General features: G+C 54.6%; 1 protein-coding gene across 7 annotated transcripts in view; it reads right to left on the bottom strand.

Annotated features, from left to right (window-relative positions):
• Window positions 1–14818, bottom strand: part of NEURL1 (neuralized E3 ubiquitin protein ligase 1) — a 69446-nt gene that overhangs the window by 25966 nt on the left and 28662 nt on the right. The window contains exon 1 of one of the 7 annotated variants that reach the window (XM_033130671.1): window positions 7956–7983. The exons of 4 other annotated variants lie outside the window; for them this stretch is intronic. In XM_033130671.1, the coding sequence (XP_032986562.1) occupies window positions 7956–7968 (13 nt within the window). In that variant the 5' untranslated portion in view covers window positions 7969–7983. Of the gene's footprint in view, window positions 1–2562; window positions 2588–4165; window positions 4399–7955; window positions 7984–14818 lie in introns of those variants that run through there. 2 more of the 7 variants (XM_033130669.1, XM_033130672.1) reach the window with 2 other exon arrangements.

Genomic DNA, 14818 nt, shown 5'->3' on the forward strand with positions numbered 1-14818 from the left:
AGTCTCTGATTTCCAGCAGCCAGATGTGCGTGCAGATGTGCCTCCCAATATCCTCACTGCTGGGAGGGAACCAGCCCTCCTCTTCCCATTCTCCCATCCCACCCCAAGATTCCAGAGGGGATTCCAGACGAGAGCTATTCTGGGTTCAGCTCCCTGTCCCTGTCTTCCCAGCGCCTCTCCAAGCCCGCAGGCCAAGCCTGAGAGAGTAAGGGGGAGCACGTCTCAGTCACATAAATCCACACACCACGCAGACATCACCCTTAGTTCCCCTTACACAAATCCACACTCGCTTGTGTGGACATGCGTGCAGACAGACACAGCTAGCGTGTGCGCCAAATGGCAGACACAAGCACCCAGGGAACATTCTGTCCTGGGGGGCCCCCAGGCTGGAGAGAAGCGGAAGACGCAATCTGGGTCCTTGGAGGCAGCCAGGCGCAGGTGGTGTACACACTCACAAGCACACACAGGCCTGAAGAAGCCTCCCTGGCAACCTTCACAAAAGCACATCCATTTACAGAGCTCTTACCATACACCCTTATGCCCATTCGCTCACTTAATCCTTTCTACAACCCTTTAGGGTAAACCTTATCATCCCCAATTCATGGAAGTGGACACTGAGACTCAGACAGATAAAGACCCTGACCCAAAGTCACATGGCCAGTAAGAGGGGAACCGGAGCCAAACTCTCATCAAGAACTCATGCCCACCCTCCCCTCCCCCTCAACCTTGCCTGGTCTCAGGTCTCACGTCCTCTGAAGCATCCTTGATGGCTCCCCTCAGGCCACCTGCAGTTCCGATGGTGATGTGGTCCAGAAGCCCAGAGCCTGTACCTTACACGTATCCCTCTTACTCACTGACCAAGCAGCTGCTCGTGCCCACAGTGTGCCAGGCACTGGCTGGGTTAAGAGAATACGAAGATGGGTCAACCTGATCCCTGCCCTCCCGGAGCCCACAGGAACGAGCTGGGTGGGTGTGGGATGCGTGTCCACACGTGTTCACAGACACACCTGCCAGACTCACTTTGGCCTAAGCCTCCAGAGCTACTGCCAGGAGACGGGAGGCTCACGTGCTAATCCCAAGTCTCATAAATCCGTCTAATGCCCTCTCCCCTGCTGCCTCCTTGAGAATTAAGGAACCCAAGGAGGAGAAGCGGGGAGTCAACTGCAGAAGGGACTGAGTCACCAGCTATTTCCTCCTAGGCCACAGCAGCCCCCTGTGTATAGGACAGCGTGGGAACCAATCGCTCAGGTCCCTGTACTGGCATCTAGGGTCTGCTGGTTCAGACACCAACCTAGGGTGACATGTATGTCTGGGTGCATATGTGTGTGTCATTCACTCAACACCGCTCAATACCAGGTCCCTCCCTCACCCTGGGGAGAATACTGACAGAAGTAAAGGAGGAAGGGGAGGGCAGCGGAGGGGAAGGGATGGTTCTCGGTATTGTGGCTGCCTCCCTCTGTGCTCTTCCTACCACCCCCATCCTGCCCTCAAGATCGGGAAGCAGCTCTGGAAATCTGGCTGATGAAAGAGATCAAGCATGTAACTGCCGAAACCATTTTCCAAATGGGAATTAATTTCTCCCATGGGACCCCTGCCAGGCAGCTCTCAGAGGAGCCTGACTCCTCACCAGCAGCCCCACTGTACACATGAAAACATCCTCCCCACCCGCCACACACACACAATTAGTGCAGAAACACTGACATCTACAGAGAAACAAGGACATGTCACAGGCACAGAGTCCCACAAATGTGGCTGCTTATTCATGGAAACACAGACATGACAACACTCAATTCCTAAATATTCTATAGATAAATACATGTTACGTGGGTATACACAGAGAGGCCTAAAACATAGACATGCAATCTGCAGACACCAGAAACATAGACAGACAAGATATGTCAACGAACACACGACTAGATAACCCCTACCTATACACACAAACAGTCTGGGGTCACCTTCCCCTCACTTCTCATTGTAACCCAGTAATCCAAGATCTTCAGCTTGAAACAAACCAAAACCCCAAGGCCCACAGTGAACACACAAGCAGAAACCGTAACTGTGTCCTTCCCAGTCAGGTTGTGAGCTGAAAGCATAGGCCTAGGAAGGAGCAAACCCCTGCATCTCCCACTTCCCCCAACTCATCTTCCAGAAGTAAGCAAAACCAGAGCCACTGGGGTGGTCAGTGCACAGCTATGGATGCCACGGACGTGGGTAAGGACACGCGTGCAGGGGTTCTGCTAAGGGGCTGTGTGGGTACAGGCAAACACTCCCTCTCTACAATCCCCAGCTGCCATCTCCTACTCGTGTGAAGGCAGGCTGAGGCAGGGGACGGAGCTTAGCGGGGATGTAGCCTAAGGAAGGTGGTCCTGGCAAGGGCGTGGAGGTCAAGACAGATGGGGCATTGGATTAGCACTCACCGATGGCCACCCAGCCTGGATGCCCAATGCCTAGAGTTCTCAGTGCACCCCAAGCTATCCTCCTGTCCCAAGGGGGAGAGGGAAGGAACACAGCCCTGGCCTTTCCAAATCCTTTAGGTTTTCTCCATGGTAAGTTCTTACTCACATTGGCTCATGTAAGCCTCCTCATACTCGTACTATTACTGGCCCATTGACAGGTGAGAAAACAAGGCTCAGGGAGACATTTCTACAACACACGTCTATCTACTCAAGAGCATGAGCTCTTGACGGCCATATGCCGTCTCAGGTGCTCGCGAGTTGTCTCAAGGTCCTCACTTCCTCGGAAGCCTGTGCTCCAAGACAGCGGGACGACAGTATGCTGCGTCCTGAGCCTGTTGGGAGAGCCTCTCTGTCCTTCCCAGGCCCAAGTCTGACTCCAGTGGAAAATGCCAGTCAGCTTCAGACCTTCTGCCAACAGGCCCCGCTGGGGCCAATGAGCCCTGAGAGGAGCCCCCGCCCCACTGCCAGGCAGGGCCAGGCCCAGGTCACCCCAGTCCGCGTCTCAGGCCAAGGCCCAGGCCACTGGCGTTGGCCCTGGCTGGCTCCGGATTATGTGTCTTCCAAGGCCTTCCATCTGTCACTTGGCCCTCTAGGCCCAGGACAAAATTCATTTCCTTTTAAGAGAGCCAATGATTTGCTTTTCCCATGTCTCCTTCCCTGAGTTTTTCTTTTTTAATTAGAAAGTGCTCTCTCAAAGTCCAGCACCTAGAAAAGGGAAGCCACGTGGTCACCATACCTGGCCATGGCGCCCCACTTCTCCTTCCTTCCTCACTCCTGCCACCACCCTCCTTCCTTCCTAGGCCTCTCCCCGCTCCTCACTGCCCACTGGACTCAGCAGATGGAGGCTGTCCCATCCACTAATGTCCTGTCCAACGATAGAGGAGGGCATCGAGGGGAATGTGGCAGGGACTCCCCAAGATCAGCTCACGCTGCTCTGGCACCAGTTTTACAGGAACCCTAGCTCCCAGATCCCTAAGAAGGCTTCCCCTCCTGGGTCTGGTGCCACATCGGCCATGTTACTCCCCAGACCACAGCACTCGAGCCAAGTAGAAAAGGGGACAGGAATCGGGGCGAGCAGAAGCCCTGTGAAGCCAACCAGTACTCCACCCTTTCAACCCTTCACCTGCTTGCCCATTGTTCTGTCTGATCATGGACATGAACCCCAGAGGTCAGAAGTTCATTCACCTCCCCAGCAGAGCAACGCATTGAGAACTGAGATCAGGCAATGTGGGAGGCTGTCACTTGCATATCTGTGTGCAAAGGCACACACGCAACTTGTGCACACACGTGTGTGCCCCACACATCTCTCACAGCTCCATCATGGAACTCGGTGCTGACCTCTGTGGCCCACATCCTAGGGTTCACAAACAGGTCCCCAAGCTATCCCAGTCCTGGGAGAGGGGGGTACGGACCCCCAGAACCTCACATGCCACTTGCGGGCTGGTCAGCACCCTGGGTACTGCTGGGTGCTGAGGACAAGGAGACTTTGTGGGGAGACAGCTGCCTGACTTCCCACAGGCTGCCAGGGAAAGCCCCTTCTTCCTGCTCTTCCCACCCCTCCTTGCTTGCCCCACCCTAGTGCCTGCAGCCCAAAGGAGCCCCTCAAGGAGTGAAGAGGCAGGGGGATGACCATGCCCTCAGCCCCAGCCTCCCCAGGTGGTCCCCAGGCTGGGGGTGGGTGGACCCCCAGGCATCAGCGGGGGCCTTACCGTGGAGGGTGGTCCGGGTGATCTGTCCCCCCATCACGGGCAGCAGGCAGCACGGCCACCTCCGTTTGGCTAGCTGGCCTCGTCACCAAGCCACCCTGGCTGCCAGCTCCCCTCCTCCTGCCCCCCCTTCCCTGCGGTCGGCAACCGGCATGGCAGGGATGAGCCTGCCCCTCCCTCGCCCCCACACGCTCCCTCCCGCACACCACAAGTCTGCCTGCGAGGCTGGCCACACAGGCACGCACACCCCTATGGCCCCCTGCTCACCGCTGCCTCCCAGCTCCCACCCACTCCTGGAGCTTCCCCCACCTCCACACTGGTACAGGCAATGGGAGCTGTCATGTTTATTTACATAAGGAGGAGGAGACTGGAGGCTTCCTGAAATAGCCCAGCTCCAGAAAACGCTGGAGATGCCCCAGCCTAAGCAGGCAGACACACACACACACACACACACACACACACACACACACGTGTGCACACACACATGCGTGCATACATGTACATTCCCCATCACACACACGTGAACAACCTCACCATTCGCCCAGGCCTTCAGTCAGTCACACGTCATTATGTACCCACTACGTGCAGAAATCAGGCGACGCAATAAGGGTATCGCGGTGAACGTAACAGACACTGGCCCTGCTCTCGAGGGGCGTACAGTCTGGCTAGTGGAGCTTAGTAACAAAGAGCTGACACTGCTTCTATCTTCTTCCGGGCTCGGTTGTAAGTGCTTAAGAGTATTAACTCCTCTGGTCCTCGGGGGCTGAATGATGAGGTCAGTATTGACGTTATCATCAATAGGTACCATTATTATTGTCATCTTACAGATGAAAACACTGCGATAAAGAGGTTACCTACCTAGATGGTGGCAGCGCTAGGATGCAAACCCAGGCAGCCTGGCACCAGAATCCACACTTTTACCCCCACACCAAGCTGTCCCTTTGATCATAAACACACACAAACACACACCAACATAAACAGACCACCCTACCCATCTACACCATGTCACATGTATGTACACGCACACAGGCTTGTAAGCACTAGCAAGCATTCACCACTGTGCCACCTACTGCCCACCAGACACGTGCACCGATACATATACCCCTCACAATGTACACACTCAACACACGTGCATTCCCACAGACTCATGCAGTCTCTGGAGAGATCTTGAGGTACAGAACCTGGCACCCCACACTCGGAGGAGAGGGAAAGGTGTCAGCAAAGAGAGCAGAGGGCAGTGGGAACGCAGGCCCCTCTCGCACTAGGCAAGCATGCTGGGAGCCCAAGGCATCACCAAAAGAGCGGCCACCATACACTGAGCACTTGCGGTGCACCAGGCACTGTGCACACTGGTTTACACTCCAAGCGGCAGGGACGGCTGTTATACCCATTTTACAGAAAAGAAAATGGGAGCTCTGAGAGGCACAGGAACTCGTCTAAGGTTGCCCAGCAGGTCAGAGGCAGAGACAGGACTCAAGCCTGGGTCTGGGGACAATCTCACAGCCCATCACCCATCACAGCTCTCTGCAGGACAGGCCTCTCCCAGGAAAACAGGACAACTCCCCCCTCCCAGGCCAGGCCTGTCCCCAGCCCGCCCCCCGACCCCATGGTCAAGGATCTGGGTTTCCAGGGAAAGATCTGAGTGGAGAGGGAAGGCCAGTGAGTGAGGGGTGGGGACTGGGGAAGGAGCTGTGGGAAAGGCGGGGGCTGCCCCTATCAGATGGAACTCAGAGGCCTGGGCACTGAGATGGGCTGTGCTGGGCCCTGAGCCTTCAGCTCACGACCCTGCAGCTGCCTGGTCCCTGCATGTGTCTGGGGCAAGAGAGGGGAGGGGGAAAGCTGGAGGGGCACTCCGGCCTGACCTGGCGTCATCAGTCAGAGAGTTGGGCAGGCCCTGGGTGGGAGAGCCCGAAGCCCAGCACGCTAATCTAGCTCCCAGTCTGGAGGCACGCCTGACACTTCTCCCTGGGAGAAGCTGGGACATGCGACCCCACAGGAGGCTGCCCCTTTCTACAGGCAGATGCTCGCTCATGGCTGCGTACAGCCACGTGTACATGTACACACACACATACCCTGTTCCTCTGGGAGAGTGAGTCTGTGTCACAGTCTGACTGAGAGTAAATAAGCCAAACTCCTTTTGTGGGGTCAATAATCCTAACAACAGCAAACACAAGTCGTGACTGTGCCAGCAAGTTCTAAGCACATTGCATATGTTAACTTGTTCAAGCCTCACGACAACCCTAAGGGATAGGTTGCATTTTTATGCCCAGTTTACAGATGAGGAAACTGAGGCTAAAAGAGCCTGCTCTGGAGGCTGTTCCTGCAGCAGAGTCCACCTCCCTCATCCTACCCGCCTTTTAACGCATCTGGCTGGGCCCTCACCAGAAGCCCCTCCTGTGGCCAGCCTGGTCTTCCCAGCCCCCCAGCACTAGGAACACCTCTTCTGGGAAGCCTCTCTAGGGCCCTGAGTGCAGAGTAAGTCCCCCTTCTTGGAGCTTGTCTCTCCTCTGCGCCTGAGCTATGCCTCTCCCAACCCTTTGTCAAACTCTGCCCAACACAGTGACAGCCATGGCCTAGCAGTGGCCTTATTTGTTTGCCCTGGCTTCTCTTGAGTACCTGTTTACAATTCAACTTGACCAACACTTTTTGAGCATATACTATGTGCCAGACACTAAGCTACACACTGGGGCTGCAATGGTGACCAACAATAAACAGACCTTGGCTCTTGTGGACTTATAGGCCAGAAGGAAACAGACATTTATCAAGCATTCTCGCTAAGGAACGTGTCATCACAATCCTAGGAAAGTATTCTGAAAAAAAGGAGCGAGGTTCTGGGGGGCTCGGGGCAGGCTTTCCTGAAAAGCAGTGGTGAAGGAGAAGCAGGCCTGTCCATGCGTTGTGCAGGCAGGCTGGGGAGAGAATGTTCCACAGAGTGAGCACAACACATGCCAAGGCCCTGTGACCGAAGTGAGCCCCACACATCCAAAAAGCAAGATGGTATGGCTGCAGCGGGGACAGCAGAAGGATCCTGGGGAAACTTGCTGGTGGCAAGCCAAGGTGGGCTGGGGACACAGCCGGAGGGCCTCGAAGAGCTGGGTGAAGACCCTAGCCTTTTTTCTGAGAGCAATAGGGAACCCCTGACAGGTTTCAGCAGGAAGGCAATAAGACCAGACTTGCATTTCTAAAAGGTCTCTCTGCCATCTGCTGTGGAAAAGACATGGGAGGAGGCAAGAGGAACCAGGAGAGAAAACAGCGGCAGCCAGGGCGTCGGGCCTATACTGGACTTGCCCGCATTCCCCTCGGGCCGAACATGGTGCCTGCATAGAGCAGGTACTCAGGACATATCTCACAGATGGAACCAACCAATAGCATGTCATTTTCTGGAAACAGGCCTTGGAGGAGGTACCTAAGCGGGGATGGGGGCAGGGTGAGGGTGCAGCACGGGGAGTCCTTCAGGTGGGCGGCACCCTCACACTGGCCACTGCAGCAGACAATTGGGAGGCAGTGTGGGCAGCCCCTGGGCCTTCACACCACCACTGTCTGCAGGGGTTTTCCAGCAGACTTCCTTGGGTCCTGTTTCCGGCAAGCCACTTCCCCAATTTAAATAGGAAATGGCAACATCCTCTGTCTGAGGGTACACCCTCTACCTCCTCCCCAGAGCAGTGGCCAGGCCTCCACAGAGGATGTGACAGCCAGCACTGCACCCCTTCTCTGTTTTATCTGTTGAGGCAGCACATAAAACCTCATTTGGCCAAAGAATTCTGTTACTAAAAGGAGTGAGAGCACTACTGACCTACATCATTCATTCATCCGTTAAGCACTCACTGAGTGCCAACTCTGGACCCACAGGTGAGCAAGACCCAACGTCCGCCCTTCAGAAGCCACGCAGGAGCCATGCTGGGATCAAGGGATGAGGTTCCTTTGGCTCTGGTTGAATTATTTCAGTGTTATGTTCTATAGAAAAGGATAAGGATGAAAAGATATAAAAAAGGATGTGAAAGGGGAATGGAGAATCTGTAAGCAAGTCTGCGTAAAAAGTTGTAAATGCAACTATTTATTGAACACTTACTGTGTGCCAGGCACTGTGCTAAGTATTTCACACACATAATCTCATCTAATCCCAAAACATCCCTGCAGGATTACAATCATTCCCATCCTGCAGGCTATAAAACTGGGTGGGGCTCAGAGAGGTTACACGGAAGGCAAGACAAGCCAGAGTTCAATCCCTGACCTGCCTGCCATCAAAACTCACACTCTAGACAGGAAATGTCAAAGGGCAGGGGACTTCCTGCTTGGGGAAGAGACGGCAAGGGGATAAATACACCTTTTTTTAAGGAATCAGAAGGGTTCTATGTAAAGGCAGAACCTAGGAGTTTTCCGGACGACAAAGGGTGACAGCCCAGGGATGGAGCTTTAATGAAAACAGGGGAGACTGCGGACTGGCATGCTACTGGACCTTCTGCCCACTAATGGGTGACCCATCCTAGAAATCTTGCAGAAAGTAGACCTGTCCGTGACCTGGGCGGGAATGTTATACCTCAAAGCCCACAGGCAAAAGCAGGACTGGGTGTGCCCTTGGAAAGCACTTGGTCTGACAGAAACCCTGCCAGCCTTCAGAAAAAGAAAAAGAAAAAAGACAACTCCCTCTCTGGCTAGCTCCCCAGCTGCATCTGCTCTCTGACTCCAGCCAGGGCACCTCTGCCCCTTTGGCTCTCTGAACTCATTCAGTCCCCAAGACCCTCCCGTCACCAGAGTTCTCCTCTTCCTGCCATCTCCCATCTCCTGACACTTTCCCTCTTGGGCACCATCTTGGTCTCTGTGGTCAACTTTCTCCTCACCAAGTCCTTTCTCATCCACGTCCCCCAAGGCCCAGCACCGCAGCCCCAGGCCGAGCCTACCCTCAGGTCTTAAAGTCTAGGGCAGACCCAGCAACTGCAGAACAGAACATAAAATAAATTCACTGGACAATAGAAACCATCGGAATCAGAGATTCCAAAATTTTTGAAGGAAGGCGATCTTGAGATCTGGACCCAAGAGAGCATTGGGTCCAGCCACTGCCTTCAGGCCGGCCAAGAAGTAATGTGCCCATTTAACAGGCGTAGCAAAGGATGCCTAGTACATTGTGGACTTCCCTATGGTGACACAGTAGGATAAGGACCTGAACACTCAGGTTTAACATCTTCTGGTGCTTACTTAGCATGACATATAGGTCAGGGCATTGGAAGGCATGGCAGACAAGAGCGGAAAAGGAGAAGGGATCACTTCTCTTTACGAGGTGGGCAGAGGGGACTGGTATCTGAAGTAGTCCATAAAGAGAGGGCAGGGAGGGGAGGTCCCTGCTGGGGAGTTGCTGGGAAAAGCTCCTGGTTGTTGTCATATCTTTTTCATCAAGAACAAGGGCTAATTTGATTGAGCTGATGAGTCACCTGGCACATGGGGCTTACGGCCAAGCTGCCAGAGCCATCCTCCCTGCCCTATTAGACTGGGCCTGGTGCTGGAGAATGGGGAGCAGGGAGCCCCACCCCCAAAGCTTCCTCTCATGCCCAGAACCAGGATGGGACTGGAGGCTGCTGCCTGGAGTTCTGGAAGAGAGAGACACGTGCATAGAGACGAGGACAAAGACACACAGAGACAGAGCGTGCGCTGCGTGCTGCAAGGAAACTGCAGCCAGGGAGCCCATAGGGTGTCCTCTGGGGCTGGGACAGGTGCCCCAGCAGTGACAGCTGCCAGCCGCCCGGGATGATGGGAACACAACAGGTGCAGAGGCGGGGGCGGAGACCGAGAGGGAATCTGAGAAAACAGCTTGGAGTTGGGCACCCCTCCCAGGCCATGGGCCCAGTGCCAAGCAGCCGTTTCTCAGACCCTCCAAGACACAAACACACCTAGGCCTGCTCCCCAGGTCTGGGCCTCAGGACCATCCTGGACAGCCTGAACTACTCAGGAGTCACGTCCACGCCAGGCAGAAAGGACAGAACAAGGAAGAAACCAGCTTTCGATTCCCAGGACAGAGTGTGCCAGACGGATCCCCACCCACAGAGCCCCCAGCTGGCAGCAAACATTTGCCTGCGATAAGATCTATGTCACCAGCCAGGAAGGGTGGAGGGATGTGCCCACCCCACCCTCGTGGAGACTGGGAGCTCTGGTCTTGAAGTAAGATAGACAAGCTCTACCGCTACACGACTGGGCAAGCTACTGAGCTTCTCTGAGGTCCAGTGCTTGGCTCAAAAAGTAATAGTAACAATTGCTGTCAACACTGTTCAGAGGCCCAGAGAACTCAAGAATCAAGGTAGGACCTAGAGGGGCTAAGATCCCTGCCCAACCTCAGGGAGGAGTGACTTAGGATCCAGGATAGGAGTACACTAAGTATACTCGGAAATGTTCCACTGAGGAGAAAGGGAGGAAGGGAGGACCAGGTGTAAGGGATAGGGACCATCTTCATCTTCGTGCAGCCCCGTTTGCTCAGCACCACTCACGGTTCCAGGCTTTACATGTATTATTGCACACATGCCTTATAAGCAAATGCCATTCCAGAGTGCTGGGTAACAGTGGGTTCTTCTAAGTAAGCAAATTAAACATAGCCCCTTGTCACCTGGTTAGCGCTCTGTTTTTGTTTGGGGATAGAATGAATTTTAAACTTGAAGCCATCCCTTGTCTCAATGGTCACAAGTCACAAATGCCCTAAATTATCACCTTGCTGAGGAGGGTGAGGAAGGGCAGACAAGAGACATTTATTGGGGGGGAGGCAGAGAGATATGGAGACCCAAGGGGGTCAGGGGACAGGACACATGTGCTTGAGAAAGACATGAGCCTTGTCCATCAGAGATGCATAAACACACACTGGACTGATCCTGCTGGGCCTGCCCGGATTATGAGAAAAGCTGGCAGCTGAGAGCAGGAGGTTAAATCTCTCCTCTGCAGGCGGAGACCACCCTCCCCAACCCCATCCACCTGCCTCCACCCCGCCCTCCCTCCCTCCTCTCTCTCTCTCTCTCTCTCTCTCTCTCTCTCTCTCTCTCACACACACACACACACACACACACACACACACACACACACACCCCTTCAGGCCTAGTGGCTCAGCCAGGATTCCTGGTGTTCAACCCTTGTGGTGTCCCCCCAGCCAGCTGAAACTACCCCCAAGTTACCCCCTTCAGCCAACCCTCCTGCCTGCAGGGAGTGGCCTTCCTCAGGCTCTCCTGCTTCCTTCCCCATCCCTCCACCCCAGGTCAGACTTACTGAGGGATGGCAGAGCCCAGAGCCACCTGACTTGGCTCCCACCTCTGCTCCCTGGCCCTGCCTCCTGCTCCCTGCTGGGGGCCTCTCAGTCCAACACTCAGACTCAGACATTGGGCATTCGTGGGCACCCTGGAGCCAGTGGATATTGGCCATGCTGGCTGGAGAGTCAAGGGTAGGACCCGCAGGCACAGAGGCACCTGTGAGTACTGGCATCCATTCAAGACCTCTCAGCAGAGGCCAGCGTCTTTCCTCACCACTTAGCTGATGCACAAACTCTGTCCCTGCCCCTACACCTCCAGCCCTAGGCCCAGACTGAGTCACTGAGCCCAACCCCAATCTTACATCTTGTCATCAGGAAGCCCCACAAACAGGGTCTCTGGGGACCACAAGCATGTAGCTGGCTCAGTGCTGGCCACGCCCACCCCACCTCCCCGTAGCTAGAGCTCAGGTGTGGGCTGTTGGGACTGTGGGTCCCCTGCCCAAAGGACAGCTCAAGGAGGGCAGCCACCACAGGGTGACAGAAAATCCATTTTCCTCCCTGCGGCTGTCCCATCTCCCAGTTTGCTCCATCTCCCAATTTGCATGCTCATCCACTGTTGCCATCTTCCTTTCCTCTCTCTCTAATAACGTATCTCAGGCTCGTCCCCCACGATGCCACACCCTTCAGGATTACTGTCTCCTTTCTTTCCTCCCTCCAGCTGCTGGAGCCCAGGATCAGGCAAGCCACCAGAGACCCCAGGAATGCACAGGGTGAACTCTCCAGTCCAGAGGACAAAGCCTTCCCTGGGAGTCAGGACCCCTGGGTTCCAGGCAGGTCCCGTGGCCCGTGGACAAACTCAACCAAGGCGTGGGCAGATCTGTGGGAGCCTGTGTGAGTTTGGGAAGACTCAGGGAGGGCAGCCCTTTTTAATGTCTGATAGGTCCCCTCATCCTGGGAGGGTGGGGGGTCAGGGCTCCAGGAGGTGGATTAATGCAGCTCCTGTGTTGTGCACACAGAGCGGGGATATCTGCCTAGGGCACCCCTTCCCCTCTCTAAAACAAACGCTCCACCCCTCACCACCTCAGCCCAGCTCAACCAAACCTACTTCTCCTGCCGAGAGTGGAACTCTGTTCTGAGGGCCAATTAAGGGAGGTGGGCTACATTAACGTCGCCTTTGTGTGGGGGTCTACTTTTACCAGCCATGACACCACCTCTGTAATTTGCTGTGTGACCTTGGGCAAGTCATTCTCCTCTGTGGGCCACAGTTTTCATATCTGTAAAATAAAGACTCTGAACTCATGTATCTTTAGCTCTGGATCAGGAGTTCCCTGAATCATGGATGTGGAGGAGAATCATTTGGGGAAAAGCAATCAAGAATTCCTGCACTGTCTGAAGCAGCAGACCCTCCTTCTCACCCCTTCCACCAAGGTCTGGTGGAAAACCAAAGATGAGCCAGCACACTCTTAGTTGGGCATCACTGCTTCTCAGTCCTCTTCCTCACCCCACCAAACGTGGGCACCGCCTGAAGGGTCCGTGGCCTGGTTTATGCCTTGAGTGCCACTAGCCAGGCCAGAGTCTGGGCTCAGCCTGGATCCCCCCAGCTGAGCAGTCACTATGTCATCGTCAAATCCATCCCCTGGCTACTCCTGCAGGCCACCAGCTTCATGCTGATCTGGACAATTCTTCCAACAGCCTTCAGCCTCCCATTCCCCTTCCTCAGGGCTGCCAGGCTGACCTGTCTGCTGACAAATCTGGCTGGGTCACTCCCCAGCTTAGATATCCCATAGTCGATAAACTCCACCCTCCTTTGAGAAGCATTCAAGGTCCTCTGTGAACTGGCCTCAGCCCATGTATATGGCCTCCCCTCCCACCCCAAGTACCGACACTCCACGCCCACAAACCACATATGTCCCAGGACACCACTGCATCACACATGTCCATGGCTCTTTGAACTCTGTTACTCTACCTGGAATGCCCTCCTCCCACGATGGTCACTCAAAAACTATCTCACCTTCATCGCTCAGCTGGGAGGCATCTTTCTGAGATCACTCAATGCCCCAGGGCAGACTACACCTTCCTTCTCCAAGGCACATTCAGCCCTTCGTGCAACCCCAGCCCTGCAGTGACAATAAGGGTCCTGTTAGCTCTGGATCCTCAGCCCCTAACATGGTGGGCACTGGGGAGTGCTCAAAACGTATGTTCTGAAGGAAACAAGAAAAGAAGGAAGAGTTGGGAGGAAGACAGGCCAGAGCTGATGATGGGTGGTCTTTACTTGGCCCCCCTTTGTCCCCTTCTCCAGGCTCCACATCTCAGCCCTCAGGTCACCCTCTCAGCTGTGATGCCCCAGCTTTCACCCGTGACCTCACAGCGCCCAGGTGGCTCTGCTTATTCCCTCAGTACTATTGACAGCAGTAGCTGGTGCTCACTCAGATAGAAACGGCCAAGAAGCCAAGCAGCCAGGTGTGTCCTGGAACACTGAGGAACCACAGCCTAGCTGACCGTCTTCCCTGGAGGCAGCAGGAGCGCATCCACCCGTGCCCAACCACCCACGGCAGGACTACAAGGAGATGCTGGAAACATGTGCCTGGCTCCCTCCCAGATTCTCCCAGTGAAGGAGGCAGAGGGAAGCGGCCCTCCAACTTGTTTGCATAAACCATTTATAGCCGCGCATTCAAACCCACACCATCCGAGAAGAAAAAAGCCCACTGCAATCGCCCGTGGCTTCCCAGTCTGTCATTTTTCCTTCTCTTTCATTTTTTATTTTAATGGCAGAAAGCTGTGCTCAGGAGAAATCTCTACCCTGGCTGCTCCTGGCAGCACAGAAGCTAAATTTTCCCTCCAAATTAAAGGTGGATGATAAGCAACTATCCTTCAGGTGTCAGTGACTTACGGTTTGCAAAGTCTACAAGCATCCAGTAACTGCAGGACATAGCTCTTGCCAGCCCCCATTTACAGATGACGAAACTAAGGCTCAAAGAGGTTAAATGACTTTCCCAAGCCACACAAAACCAGTGGCAGTAATGGACAAGCGGCTGACGCCCCAGCATCTATTCCGCTCCAGGATGATCGTGATTCTCCACTTTGGCTGCACATTAGCGTCACCTAAGGAGGCTATCAAACTACTCATGCACAGTCCCCGCTCCAGATCAATTAATACAGACACTCTGAGGGTGGGACCCAGGCACGGGTGCTTCTAAAAGCTCTTCAACAGGGTTCCAATGTGCAGCCAGGGTTGCGACCCACCCAAATAAGCCAGTCACAACAGTTCCATTCCCCTGGCCAGCGACTGGGTCAAGAATGGCCATGTGACCCCCTCCCGGCCAATAAAGCAGAGTGGGAACTCTTCAGAGACCCCTCTGAAAGAAGCAGAGGAGATAGGTCGTGCTTCCTTTAGATACTGTTGTATCCAGTTCCTGGGACTGTCATGGCCACGTAACTAC

This window comes from Rhinolophus ferrumequinum, chromosome 16 (genome assembly GCF_004115265.2).
Source record: "Rhinolophus ferrumequinum isolate MPI-CBG mRhiFer1 chromosome 16, mRhiFer1_v1.p, whole genome shotgun sequence".
In the NCBI taxonomy this organism is placed as follows: Eukaryota; Metazoa; Chordata; class Mammalia; order Chiroptera; family Rhinolophidae; genus Rhinolophus; species Rhinolophus ferrumequinum.